The sequence below is a fragment of the Heterodontus francisci genome, chromosome 15, assembly GCF_036365525.1.
Source record: "Heterodontus francisci isolate sHetFra1 chromosome 15, sHetFra1.hap1, whole genome shotgun sequence".
NCBI classification, from domain to species: Eukaryota; Metazoa; Chordata; class Chondrichthyes; order Heterodontiformes; family Heterodontidae; genus Heterodontus; species Heterodontus francisci.
In genome coordinates this window covers 18,634,174-18,648,045 of record NC_090385.1, presented here as the reverse complement: position 1 = coordinate 18,648,045, position 13,872 = coordinate 18,634,174, and the positions used below count along the sequence as shown (strand labels likewise).

The following is a 13,872-nucleotide window of genomic DNA, read 5'->3' as shown; positions in this document are numbered from 1 at the left end:
CAGCTCAAGCTTGGTCTGCATGTGAGTCCATGAGATCCCTTGTAGAGCTTCTTGTTTATCTGTAAGTGGATTACTTCCCGACTGTGGTTGGGAACCCAAAGTAAAGAGACTGCGTGGAGAAGGAAAAGCAGATGTAAAACTGCAAATATCTCCTTCCAGGATTTCATCGGCGTCTAGTTTGGGGGAAGAGGTGGTGAATCATTCACATTGAAAGTATTATCCACTACAGTAATAGTTTCCTGTCATTTATGGACATGTGGACCCTCCCACTGATGGCTCGGTGGTTTAGGCACCAGCAAGTATAGCAATGAACTATACAGACCAATAGGAACCTGGGATCACTTGCCCTCCCCACCCACTATCCCAGTCTTTGGTGAATTAGCTGATTTAATCCAGGCAGCAGTTGGGATGTTACGAGTGGCACAGATTCCTGATCTTCACCACTGTTCAGTAAATCACTCACTCACTTACCCCTGCAAAAGCACAAGTACCCACCCTGGTCCTAGGCCTCACTTACGATGCTCTATCAATTGCTTTGTTGGCTTGGCCAGCAAAAACAAAACTTGTAAACTGGTCACATTTGCTGGTGGAACAAAAACGTGAAGTAGAAGTAGAAACGGATGATGCGGTTTTAATTTTCAAATTGGTTTAGCTTAAGTTATGCAATTTGACAGGCACTTTAAATTAAATTGAACACTGACACATAGTAATTCAATTATACAGTACTTAACCATACTGAAATGTTGCGATGTATCAGTGGCTTATTTTTTATAGATTATAAATAGCAGAAGGAATTAAGTTACACAAGGAAATTTAGAAAATACCGGGAAGTAATTGCAACCTCATCACATCTGTGTCTAGGCATTGTTGTGAAGTAACTAAAAGCTAATGGATTATTAGAATATTTGTAGCTGCAACAATACTGCACAGGTCTATGCGAGTTGTTTGAAGGCTGTATAACATCCTGGTCCTACCACATGTATTATTCAGTTTTAGACATCACACCACAAAACGAGATCTACCTAGAAAGGGTGCATAGAGCAATGCGACCAATTCCCAAGTGTAAAGGAGCGAGTTGTGAGGAAATACTGCACAAGTTTGGGCTTTACTGTCTGCAAAGCTTTGGTAGTGTAGTGGTAATGTTACTAGACTAATAATCCATGGCAGTTTATAAAATCTAAATAAAAAGCTGGTATCAGTAAAGGTGACCATGAAGATGTCAGATTGGCATATAAACCCAACTTGCAATATTGTTTACATCACAGAAGCAGGCCCTTGGCCCCAGCAGGTCCATACCCGTGTTTACGCTTCACACGAGCCACTTGGTGTCCTTCAGAAAGGCCACCTGCCTTCCTTACCTGGTCTAACCTATATGTGACTCCAGTCCCACTCCACTTGACTCTGAACTGCCCTCTGAAGTGTATCAATTGCATCAAACTGTTGCAATTATTGTGGAAACACCTTTGCCACATGAACTGCAGAGGCCTTCCTTCTTGAGGGCAAATAGGGATGGGCAGTAAATGCTGGCCACACCAGCGATGACCACATCTACATAATGAACTGTTTTAAAAAGGTGGTTAAGGGAGGACTTCAGTGAAGTATATAAACAATTAAATAGTGCAGGTAAGACAAACTCAGATTATTACTGTAAAATACCCGGGGGAAATTGGACCAGATGATATAAATTAATGCAAATGTAAATTTAGAACAGATTATCAGGACACACTACTCAGTAATAAATGTTTAAAATAATTTACCAAGCCCTAATGAAGGCGACGACATTGGGGTAGTTCCAGGTACAGTTGGGTGCCATGGTTGGAGAGTTGGAGGGGTGAACTTTGAGATCAAACAGCCTCTTTTAATCCCTGACCTTTCTTGAGAATCGCGTAACAGTGATTTTCAGGAGCATGAGAGTGCCCAGAATGATCTCCTCTTCCTTGCTCCAGGAAAATGGTCTCAATTGCTCGCTGATAAATTAGCTAGTATCAGCAGCTTGGAGTATGGAAAACTTGGGACTGCCCTATTTAAGTTGCATCCACTTCTGTCATCAGGAGTCTCAGGCTGGAATGGAGTGCAGGCTACGTGTTCTCAACTTGTGCCAGTCCCATTCTCTCGTTGACTGAAGCATGGGATGAGGTAATCGTCTTGCAGTGTCCACTTCCTTTCTGGTAGACTACTGTTTCCTGTCTTTCTGTTTGGTCCAGCTGTTCCTTTGAGTCAGTTTATTTAGATGATCCCATTTTGTTGTCTTTCTAAAAAAGAAAGTTGCTTTATAATTTCCTTCTGTTTGGCAGCAAAATTAAAAATTGTGACCTCTTGCTCTGCAGCTACAAGTCTATTGTTGAGTTTATCGATACTCAGTTTGAAGCCTACCTGCAGGAGGAGCTGAAGATAAAGCGCACACTGCACAACTACCATGACAGCCGAATTCATGTCTGCTTGTACTTCATCGCCCCCACTGGCCATTCCTTAAAGTCTCTCGATTTGGTGACCATGAAAAAATTGGACAGCAAGGTGAGGTGTAGCACAGGAGCGCTCGTCACGTTTACAGAATGACGTACCACAAACCTTAAAAAAAAAGTGTTTAGAAACTGGTAATTGCTCCTTTTCCATGAATTAACCCTGTTGTTTTCAAATCCCTCCATGACCTCACCCCTCTCCATATCTGTAATCTCATCCAGCCTTACAACCCTCTGGGATATCTGCACACCTCCAGTTCCGGCCTCTTAAGCATCCTTGATTTTAATTGCTCCACCATTGGCGGCCGTGCTTTCAGCTGCCTAGACCCGAGGCTCTGGAATTCCCTTCCTAAACCCCTCTGACTCTTTCCTCCTTTAAGACACTCCTTAAAATCTGCCTGTTTGACCAAGTTTTTGTTCACCTACCCTACTATCTCCTTATGTGGCTCGGTATCAAAAAATATTTGATAATACTCCTGTGAAGCACTTTGGGATATTTGGGCGGCGCAGTGGTTAGCACCGCAACCTCACAGCTCCAGTGACCCGGGTTCAGTTCTGGGTACTGCCTGTGTGGAGTTTGCAAGTTCTCCCTGTGTCTGCGTGGGTTTCCTCCGGGTGCTCCGGTTTCCTCCCACATGCCAAAGACTTGCAGGTTGATAGGTTAATTGGCCATTATAAATTGCCCCTAGTATAGGTAGGTGGTAGGGAAATATAGGGACAGGTGGGGATGTGGTAGGAATATGGGATTAGTATAAAATGGGTGGTTGATGGTCGGCACAGACTCGGTGGGCCGAAGGGCCTGTTTCAGTGCTGTATCTCTAAAACTAAAACTAAAAAACGAACTGTGATAAATGCAATAAAAACAGAAAATGCTGGAAATACTCAGCAGGTCTGGCAGAGTCTATGGAGAGAGAAACAGTTAACGTTTCAGGTCTGTGGCCTTTCATCAGAACAGATAAATATAATCAATGCAAGTTGTTATTGTCTTGCCATACCCCTCAATCATTTCCTGCTCCAGAAGCTGCTCTAATTGTTCCTCGGCATTTCTACTCCTACTGTCTGCTTCAACGACCTTTCCAAATACCTTGTTTTACTCGTGGGGTGTGAACAAGTTCTGCCTGATTCTCTGTTGCCCCCAACCTCTGGATTTAACTCTTGTCCCTTGATATTTTAACTTATTTACCAGGATCAAGTTTGATCAATCTTCTTTGTAATCCTAAACTTTACTTAAGTCTCTCTGAGCGAGTCAGCTTGCTCTCATTAATCATTCCTCATAGTTTAAAATCCTGATGCCTGTTGTTGCCATGCACAATCTCAAGAGACAGGCAAACAGCAGATACAAAATAGTGATGTTGGACACGATGGGCCCACAGCTGTACTGGAAGACCAGCGACATCAGGGAGTGAAGTTCAGACTTGGCTTAGTGGCAGCACGCTATACCCCTCAGACAGCAGCTCGTGGGTTCAAGCACCATGCCAGAACTTTAGCATGTTATCAAGGCTACAACTTCAGTGAGGTAGTAAGGGAGCACTTCGCTGTCAGAATTCTTGTCTTTTCGGATGTTTAGATGAAGGTCCTGTCTGCTCTTTGAGGTGAACGTAAAAAGATTCCATGCTGCTATTTGGAAGAGCAGTGAAGTTCTCCCTGGTGTCCTGGACAATATTAATCTCTCATCTAATATGACATAAAAAAAAAAATTAGTGTGTAAATTAGCTGGTGTTTTTCCCAAAGTCACAACAGTGGTTACACTTCCAAAGTACTTCAGTGCTGCAAAGCTCTGTGGGACATCCTGAGTATGAAAGGTGCTACATAAATACAAGTCTGTCTTCTTAGATGGCAGTGTTGGCTGTCTTTCAAATTGGCCTACCTTCCTCGAGCAATTGTGACAGTGGAAGTGCGGCACTTCCTTCCCTGTACTCGTGTAACAGCAAGGTGACTTGCTGCTGTGCACTTGGGGACTGGTGGTTACTAAGTGGTGTTGGCAGATGTCTTGGAGAAAGTTCATCATCTGGGAGTGGTGTCTATCATGAAAGAGACTCAAAGAGGAAAGAAGATAAATAAATTAAAACTTGGGTGAGGAAAGAGAATTTGTCTGTCTCATGGTTGGTTAGTCTTGTGTTTACCAAAGGTTTAAGTGGTCAGATGCAAGTGCCTTTAGTTTGCTCCTCTTTGTTCAATGTGCTGATGCTCAATAATCTACATTCACAAGGATGTGCAAACAGTAACAATTTGGTTTATGCCCTAACTTCTTTTACCTTTTGCGTTATTTTGGTTTTCAGAAGACTGTTGTCCGAGTTCAGTTGTTGTGAAAGATTACAAGCCAATTGATCGAAGTTTTTGGAATGATGAAAATAGCTTAAGCTTGCATGTGCCGTCTACTGTAAACCTTTAACCTACTTCTTCTGCATTAAAGCTGCTGCTCTGAATTCAAGAGAAGTCTATTTTCTCTGTCTCTTTAAAATTCACTGCTTGTGTCCTTGTGTTGATGGATGTCGGTGCTGGGGAATGGAATATTACGGGTGCAGGATTGCTGGTTGGACGGCTTAAGGCAAAGATTTTGGAGCCCCATCTCTGACCTCTGTTCCCGACAAGCTTAGGATTACACAATCACCCGAACTGTTCTTTTTCCTTCACACCCACTGTCAGTATTAAGAATTTCCCAGTCAGATACAAAGTATAGCACCTTGTTCATATTTTACAACAGTACTTGCCACTGCAGTGAGTGTTTGTATTTCCAACACTAGCTATCTTTCTCTGGCCTCACTGCCCATTTGGTGCTGAGTTACAGGCTGTGCTGTGCTGTGCTAGGCAGTACCGGATTGGCTGCATGTTAAACAGTTAAAACACTCCTGTCGAAGTAGACGGTTCTGTCCATAGAATTAAACTTGGGATTTTTTGATGATGTGACACCAGGCAGTATCTTTAACTACTAGGCTATCAGGAATTGTCTCGGCTCAGGACAGAGCAAATGAGGTGGGTTACCTCATCGGACTCGCTGTTATCTGCTTCTGAGTAGCAGGCAAAGGTTGCCATTGTCATTAGCGTTGGCTCAGGAGTAGGCTGCCCGTGTCGCTTTCTCAGCCGCAGGGACCTGTGCATGGTGCCCATCTCTTGCTTTCTTAACCACAGGGAACTGGGGACCAGCCTTGGAGGAGTTACAGCGGACCAGGACAGACATATCTTGCCCATTTGGAGTGTCACATAAGCTCCAGAAAAAAGCCTCATTGGAGCCTTCTAATTGTCATTATAGTGATCATAAAGTTTTTATCTTTTACTGGAATAGCAGGAATGTGAGCTTGACCTGTTTCAGGAGTGCAAGCTTCCATCAGACATTTAGCAGCTTCACCCAGGACTCGTTGCCCTGCTCGCTTTTTTAATCCGCCTACCAGTAATCAATAACTGTGAGTTATCAATGTTCAGCCTCTGTAGCTTGAAGGGCTAACTTTTCAGAATATCCTTCACAGATGTGCGTGGCATACAAATAATTTACCACACAGAAACAGGCCATTCGATGCAACTGGTTTGTGCTCCACGTGCTAATCCAGCTTTCCCTTAAATGCATCCATGTCATTTGATTCAGCCATTCCATGTGGCAGTGAGTTCCATGTTCTCACCACTCTGAGTAAAGAGGTTTGTCCTGAATTCCATATTGGATTTATTAGTGACTATCTTACATTTATAACCCCTAGTTTTGAATTCTGCCACAAGTGGAAACATCATCTCTGCGCCTACCTTATCGAACCCTTCGTACTTTTAAATGCCTCTATTGGATCATTCTTCAGGCACTTTTTTCTGGAGCAGATAGCCCCAGCCTGTTTACCATTCCCAATAGGTATAACCTCAGTCCCTACCAGCTCGGGACTGTCTGCAGACAATTTTTCTCTGACATGAACATCACACATTTGCCTCCCTGCTTCTCCTGGAACTAAGTCAAGCAGTGCTTCTTTGCTTGTTGGACTAGAAGAACCACAGATCTAGGAAGCATTGTTCAAAAGTGTTCCCGTGTTGTTCTCGCATATCTCTCTGAACTGTGCGGAACTCCCTTTTCTCATTCCAGTTGCTCTGTGACCTGTAATGCAAATGAAGAATTTTACCATTTCCTTACCTGCTGAGTAACTATCAGAATAGATTCTGTATTAGCACAGCCCCAGGAGAGACCCTGATGTTCCAGTGCAGTGATGGCATAATTTTTTTTAACACTTCTGCCCTACTCTCCACCGCACCCCCCCCCCCCCCCTTTCTCTTCTCTTCTCATCTCGCCTGAAGATTTGTAACTAGGAACGTTCAGCTCCCAGTCTGCTGTTGTATCCAACCGACATTGTACCTTCTGCCTCCAGCTCACCATTTAGTTCACAATACTTTATGAATTTGCATACATCCAACTCATAGCTGTTGTCTTCTGTAAACCTACACTCGCATAAAGCATTTAAATCCTGTCCTTTCTGATCATCTTTCAGGTCAATATCATCCCAGTAATTGCCAAAGCAGATTCCATCTCCAAGAATGAACTCCAAAAATTCAAGATCAAGATAATGAGCGAATTAGTCAGCAATGGAGTGCAGATCTACCAGTTCCCAACAGATGATGAGACCGTGGCAGAGATCAATGGAACCATGAACGTGAGTTTTCTTTGCTTTCTTTTTTCCAACTTCTGACGGAATCAGAAATTATGGTCTGCCAAATTAATGCGTTGTGCTCTGGGTATGAGTTAATAACTAACTACCGGACGCACACTGTCTGGTTCAAGAGAAGAACAGGGCAGAATAGAAAAGTGGCATTGATTTGGAGATTTGGCAAGGGGCATATAAACTGGCATGTACCCAAACCAGTGTCCTGTGCATTGTTTGAAAAATCGTAGTTAAAATTTGGCAGGCTAACTTGTGGGGAGACTGGGTGGGGGGAGGGGAGTGATTTTTGCATCCAATGTCTTTTATAAGAAGCTATTTTTGTCTGAGATTGGAATTGGACAGATTTCTGAGGATGTGTCATACATGCTGCAAGTTGTTAATTTATGTTATGCTGTTTGTTTTAACTTGTTATATGGGTGATTGTGATCAGACTGGATGTATTGTGCAGCCCTAGTTGCAAGGGAGCATCTGAGTCAGCCATATAGTGTGGGGCTGGGACTGCATGTGAGCCAAACCAGGTTGGGCTGGCAAGTTCCCTTCCTGGTCAACAATGAGTCATAAACTCGTTGCAGCATAGAAGGAGGCCATTTGGCCCATTGCGTCCATGCCAGCTCTCTGTAGAACAATTCAGTCAGTCCCATTTGCAGCTATGAGGAAAGATTGGATCGGCTAGGGTTATTTTCCTTGGAACAGAGGAGGCTGAGGGGTGATTTAATTGAGGTGTACAAAATTGAGGTGAGTAGGTAGAGTAGACAGGAAGGAACTCTTTCCCCTAGCAGAGAGGTCAATTACCAGGGGACACAGATTTAAGGTGACTGGTAGAAGGATTAGAGGGGACATGAGGAAAAATGTTTTCACCCAGAGGGTGGTGTGTGTCTGGAATTCACTGCCAGGAATGGTGGTGGAGGCAGAAACCCTCAATTCTTTTAAAAGGTACCTGGACATGCACCTGAAGTGCTGTAACCTGCAAGGCTACGGACCAGGTGCTGGAAGGTGGTATTAGATTGGGCGGCTAGTTTTTTTGGCTGCCACAGAAGTGATGGGCTGAATGGCCTCTTTCTGTGCAGTAATTTTTTCTGTGGTACAATGATTCTATGAACTTTGGGCATTCTTCCACAGCGCACCAGGTGATCATATGGGAGCAATTTTTTAAAAAAACTGGGTTATTCTTGTGTGACCCGTGGAGCAAAAATAAAATGTAACACTCAGATCAGGGAAAACCCTAAAGCAAAGGCTCAGCGGTTTCCTAGATATCTTTTATGCATATTTGCAGGGACTTCGTCTGCGGCACTTGAGGTGAATATGGTCTTTGCTCCTTATTAACCACATTAATTGTCATGCATGCGGCAATGATGAGAATGCAGCGTGCAGACCGTGCATTTGTCCCGGGCTTTCAGATTTGTGCTGCAATGTTAATCTGCCAACTCCTTGGTTTGCATGACAGTGGTGTTTACCCCTGTTCTGTACACCTTGTATTAGCCCTGTTGCAGGGTCAACTTTCCAGTGTTATTAGGGGAATGTGTTATCTTGTAGCTTCAAAAGAGTCTCCATTTACTCTGCAATTTGTTTCTCCTTTTCCTTTCTCTTTTTCTCTTTTTCTCTTCTCTCGCTCGCTCGCTCTCGCTCTCGCTCTCGCTCTCTCTCTCTACCCCTCTTTCCTCCATCAGGATCTGCTCTGGGGTCTTGTTCAGTGACATACATTTTTCATATTCTGTTTTGCCATCTTCAAAATCTTGTCTGCAGAAAAGCATTCTTGATGCATGTTGTGATTATTCAGAGAGGAAACTCGGGATGCAAAAGGTCTAATAAGGAAGCCTAAATCTGCTGTCATTTTATTTTCACCTCTTGCACCTGCTGCATTTACTTTGTGTTTAGAAGCACTGGCATTTAACTGGAGCGTGAAGGAAACGAGGTTGTCTTCATGTGCAAGCACAATGCATTGCTTGCGGCTCCAGCTGTCCCTGCAAAGTCAGTCAAATGTGCCCTTGAGTGACACAATTGATGTGTGAGCTGAACTCTATTCACATGTTTGGGTGAATGTATTCTTTACAACACCATATCAGTAATGTTAAGAATAAAACACTCCACAAACCTGGATACTGTAACTTCAGGACAAGGGCACTATCTCAGATCAATAACTTTGTTTAATTTCAAATCAGGTAAATTAACTGCACACCTATTACAGGAACTTCATATAAATGTTGTTGTGTTATGTACATAATGCTGCTGTGTCTCTAACCATGAAACACAACTGCAGTATTCCTACTTTGTGATTATTCCATTCTGATAGTTCCCCCATGCTTACTAATCACAAATCTTTGAAGCAGGCTGGACAAGGTGAAAAGGCTTTTTTTTTAAAAAAAAAAAAGCATATGGGATCCCTGACTTCATAAATAGAGGTATACAGTACAAAAGCAAGGAAGTTATTCTAAATCTTTATACATCACTCTGTTGGGACATTATGTCCAATTCTGGGCAATGTAATTTGTGACGGTTGTCGAAAGTCTTGCGAAGGAGATTTACCAGAATTATACCAGTAATGATGATCTTCAGTTATGTGGGGAGATTGGAGAAGCTGGAATTGTTCTCTTTGAAGTAGAGATGGTTATTGAGAGATTTAATAGAGGTGTTTTGATAGATTAGATAGGGAGAAACTGTTTCCCACTGGCAGAAGGGGTAACTGGGTGATATGAGATTTTTTTTGCACTGCAATATATGATCTGAAACAAAGGTCTGCTATCTGACCCGAACCCAATGGGACGAACGACGTGTCTGGGCCGGGTCGGGCCCCTCTTCCGGGTCCGGCTTTTGGGCTCGGGTCAGGCCGGACACATACGGGAGGTGCTCTGCTGGTAAGTATTAACATTAAAAAACTTACCTGAGCTGGGAGTCCTGGACGTCAAGCAGGGAAACTGAGTCTGCACGGTGAGCAAGTGATCTCTATGACGTCATCGCGCACACACTGCAGCTTCCTGGAGGTTCCAAGTTGGAAGGTAAGTAAAGGGATGGTCAGGTCGAGTCGGGCATGGGGCAAAATTGGAGGGGCTTGGGTCCGCTGTGGGTCGGTTGGGTTCGGGTCAGTTTCTTTTTCCCTGACCTGAGCAGGCCTTTAATCTGAAAGGCACTGCCTGAAGGTGGGGTTGAAGCAGATTCAAAAATAACTTCCAAAAGGAATTGGACATATAATAAAAGGGCCAAAAATGCAGGGCTATGGAGAAAGAGTGATGGATTGGGATTAATTGGAGATCTCTTTCAAAGAGCAGATACAGGCATGGTTGACTGAATGGCCTCCTTCTGTGCTGTATTATTTAAGATTAAAGCCAATAGGTTGTGTTGTAAATTAATTGATCAGTGCAGTTAATATAGGCAATTTAATAAATTTATGCATTTCAGGCACACTTGCCGTTTGCTGTAGTTGGAAGCACAGAGGAAATAAAGATTGGGAACAAGATGATGAAGGCACGCCAGTACCCCTGGGGCACTGTGCAGGGTAAGCTGGTTTTATAGGATATGATGAAGTGATGGTAGAAATCTTCACTAACAGACCTCCGTGATGTTGATAAATGTTGATGGCTTTCCCCTATGTGTCTAGCACAATGCAGTGCAATCCAAATCACCATCTTAAAAAAAAAAAGCAGCCTTTGAACCCACTTTCTCCTTTTTTTTAATTGTTCTGATAAAAGAAAAAACATTTTCCAGCGTATTGACTGTAATGGTCTGAGGATGAACTGTCCTATAATAGTATTACTGGGACGTTATTAGAGGATGCATCTGTGACATACTCAGCAAGGACCTGCCTGCCCTTTGCAAGACTTCTAATGTATTCCAGCCACGTCACCTTTACTAACATTATGAAAGTTGTTATTTTACTGGTTATTTATCCAGCTGCAGTATGATTCATGTAGCAACTCTGCAGGTTGTTTTTACTTCTGGATAAGCAACTAAAACTTTCCTTTATTTGGTGATCTCTCTCGAGTGGCACTAGTGGGTTACCGAGTGTTTCTCTCCCTGTGACTTGGCTGTTGTCACTTGATGTGTTTAGTTGGTAATTGATCAGTGCTTGTGCTGAGTTAGCTGATTGCAGCCAGGCAGTAAAAGCATTACAGTTGAGCTCTTGTGTTAGAGCTACTTGTCCAGGATTTCTGCTCCAGATTGTTATCTGGCAACCCTTGCTGAAAGCACCAGCATGAGAATATTGGACAAGTGCAGGGCCTGACTCTGCTTTGATCTTCCCTGGTCCATTCACTCTGTAGGCTCGCACGTAACAGCTTGGTTTAGGAGGGCACCTGCTGTCTGTAGAGTGGTAACCTACCAAAGGAGAGGGGCTTTTTAAAAAAAAAAAATTATTAGGACCGTGAAGAGTGAACAGGAATCCGCTTTCTGTGTGTTCAAAAATGGTCTATTATCATCGGGTAGTCGGCTAATCTCTGAGAGGAATCCTAACTCTTTACATAGCATTCACCAAATCTGTTGCTAGGAGAGCGCACGAAAGTGGTGCTACTCTATGGAGACATGTAGTGAGGGCTTAAGGTAAAAGTCGCCATCGGCATGTCCTGACATATGCCTGCAGGCGTCCCCTGAGCAGAATTTCGAACCTGTTCATTCAGTGTGTCAGTCAGTAGTTCCCATAATGCTGGTTTTAACTTGAGCTTTGATTTCTGTTCCCCTTTCCATTGTTCACCCCTCATTCTGCCACTGCACGCCTTCAGCTAAAAGTGCAGGCCATTGTATGTGAATACAATTGAACAGCATTGCAAAGGAGCATTTCTGGGCATAAATGGCACACCCCACCTCCCGCAGCCCCAGTATCGTCTGCCCAGTGAACGTGAAGCGTCACAGCAATGACCAAATGGAGCAATCTGAATTAATCAATGTGCAGCATCTCCGTAGTTACTGTTTGGTTTTGCTCCGTGGAAAAATGCGTCTAATGTGTCTATTTTTTTTTTTTTACAGTTTAACGTGTTTTTGTTTTGTTTTCTTTTTCTTCCAACCCTGAAACACTAAATTGCGTTGCAGTGGAAAATGAAAACCACTGCGACTTTGTGAAATTACGAGAGATGCTAATCCGAGTCAATATGGAGGACCTTCGGGAACAGACACACACCCGTCACTATGAGCTGTACCGGCGCTGCAAGCTGGAAGAGATGGGGTTCAAGGACACAGATCCTGATAACAAACCCTTCAGGTACAGTGCACAAGTACAGGCATGGTCATGAGACTGGAGTTTCTATAATACTGTCTCACCAGTCTCGCACATTTCCTAGAAACGTAAAGGTTAGGATTTGTACCTTAATAATCTTGGAATGATATAATGGATTTAATCCATGAACATCAACTTGGTAGACTTCTCCACTGTCGACCTGTACAGTAGCTGCTGTTCCAGGTAATGTTCCATTTTGAGCGGACAATTTTTCCTCCTTTTCCTCTTCCTCCAGTAACTGTGTGTACCATTAATTTCTAGTGGAGGATATCAGAGGTTAAATGCAACGCTGCATGCAGGAAAATCCAAGGCGATGAATTTAATTTCTTAAACAAAAGTAAAGTACTGCGGCTGCCAGAAATTGGAAATAAAAATGCTGGAAAATACTCAGCAGGTCAGGGAGCATCTGTGGAGAAAGAAACCGTTAACGTTTCAGGTCAATGACCTTTCATCAAAACTGGAAGCCATTCGATATTTAACGGTTTTTAAACAAGTACAGAGCCAGGGAAAAGGTGGGGGTGGAAAAGTCTGTGGTAAGATGGAGGGCGGGATTGAATTTAATTTCTTGTGTGAAGCAAACAAAGTTTCATACCTCCTCGTGTTAAACGTTAAAATTAATCAACAGTAGGTGGACTCATTATTCAAGGGTGAAGTTGATTCCGATTGATGGGAAGTGGTCGAAAACTGAAAGAGGCCCAACAGCTTGTTTGGCAGGAGGAGACTAGTGAGCTGTATATAGGGGCCCACAAAATAGAGCTTATTCGACTTGCTCTTCTCAGTCATGTTCTTTCTATGCGTGTGTGGGTATGTTATCATTGCCTACAGTAACCGTATCATTTTGTCTGTATTAACTGAGCTCTGCAAACTCTCGTGTCTGGTGAGTGATAAATTCCTGTTGCAGCTTGCAGGAAACCTATGAGGCAAAGAGGAATGAGTTTCTCGGAGAGCTCCAGAAAAAGGAGGAGGAGATGAGACAGATGTTTGTCATGAGAGTGAAGGAGAAGGAGTCTGAATTGAAGGAAGCGGAGAAGGAGGTAAACTTTCTTGGTTTTCTTGCTTCTTGCCCCTTTTTTTCTTCAAGAAAATAGCAAAGCCATCATCGTGGGGGCATGTTATAGGAAGGAGGCTGTGTCAGTTCACCTGTGGCTACAGAAAGCACTTTGCACAATTCACATTCTCAGTGTCCCAACGCACTTTACAGACAACGACTTACTTTGAAAGTGTAGTCACTGTTTTGATTTCTCTCCTTCCTCTCTCTCTCTCTCTCTCTCTCTCTTTAGCTGCATGATAAATTTGATCGTTTAAAGAAACTTCATCAGGATGAAAAGAAGAAATTAGAAGATAAGAAAAAGAGCCTAGATGATGAGATTAATGCCTTTAAACAAAGAAAGACTGCGGCTGAATTGCTTCAGTCACAGGCCCAGCAGTCGGGAAGCCAGCAGACTCTGAAGCGAGAGAAGGAGCGGAAAAAGTAAGTGTACTTTATTGTTTTTAAAAGAACAAGCGCATTTTTTCATTTTTTATCTTTCGTTCGTTTCAATGCCCAGAATCTGATCACCACAATTTATTTTATTTTCAACATCTT

General features: G+C 43.1%; 1 protein-coding gene across 6 annotated transcripts in view; it reads left to right on the top strand.

Moving 5' to 3' along the window:
- LOC137377513 (septin-6) overlaps positions 1-13,872 on the top strand; it is an 84,979-nt gene that overhangs the window by 50,511 nt on the left and 20,596 nt on the right. For all 6 annotated transcript variants that reach the window (XM_068047190.1, XM_068047189.1, XM_068047187.1 and 3 more), the window contains 6 exons: positions 2,328-2,514; positions 6,917-7,078; positions 10,481-10,577; positions 12,104-12,272; positions 13,189-13,321; positions 13,568-13,758. In XM_068047190.1, the coding sequence (XP_067903291.1) occupies positions 2,328-2,514; positions 6,917-7,078; positions 10,481-10,577; positions 12,104-12,272; positions 13,189-13,321; positions 13,568-13,758 (939 nt within the window). The remainder of the gene's footprint in view (positions 1-2,327; positions 2,515-6,916; positions 7,079-10,480; positions 10,578-12,103; positions 12,273-13,188; positions 13,322-13,567; positions 13,759-13,872) is intronic.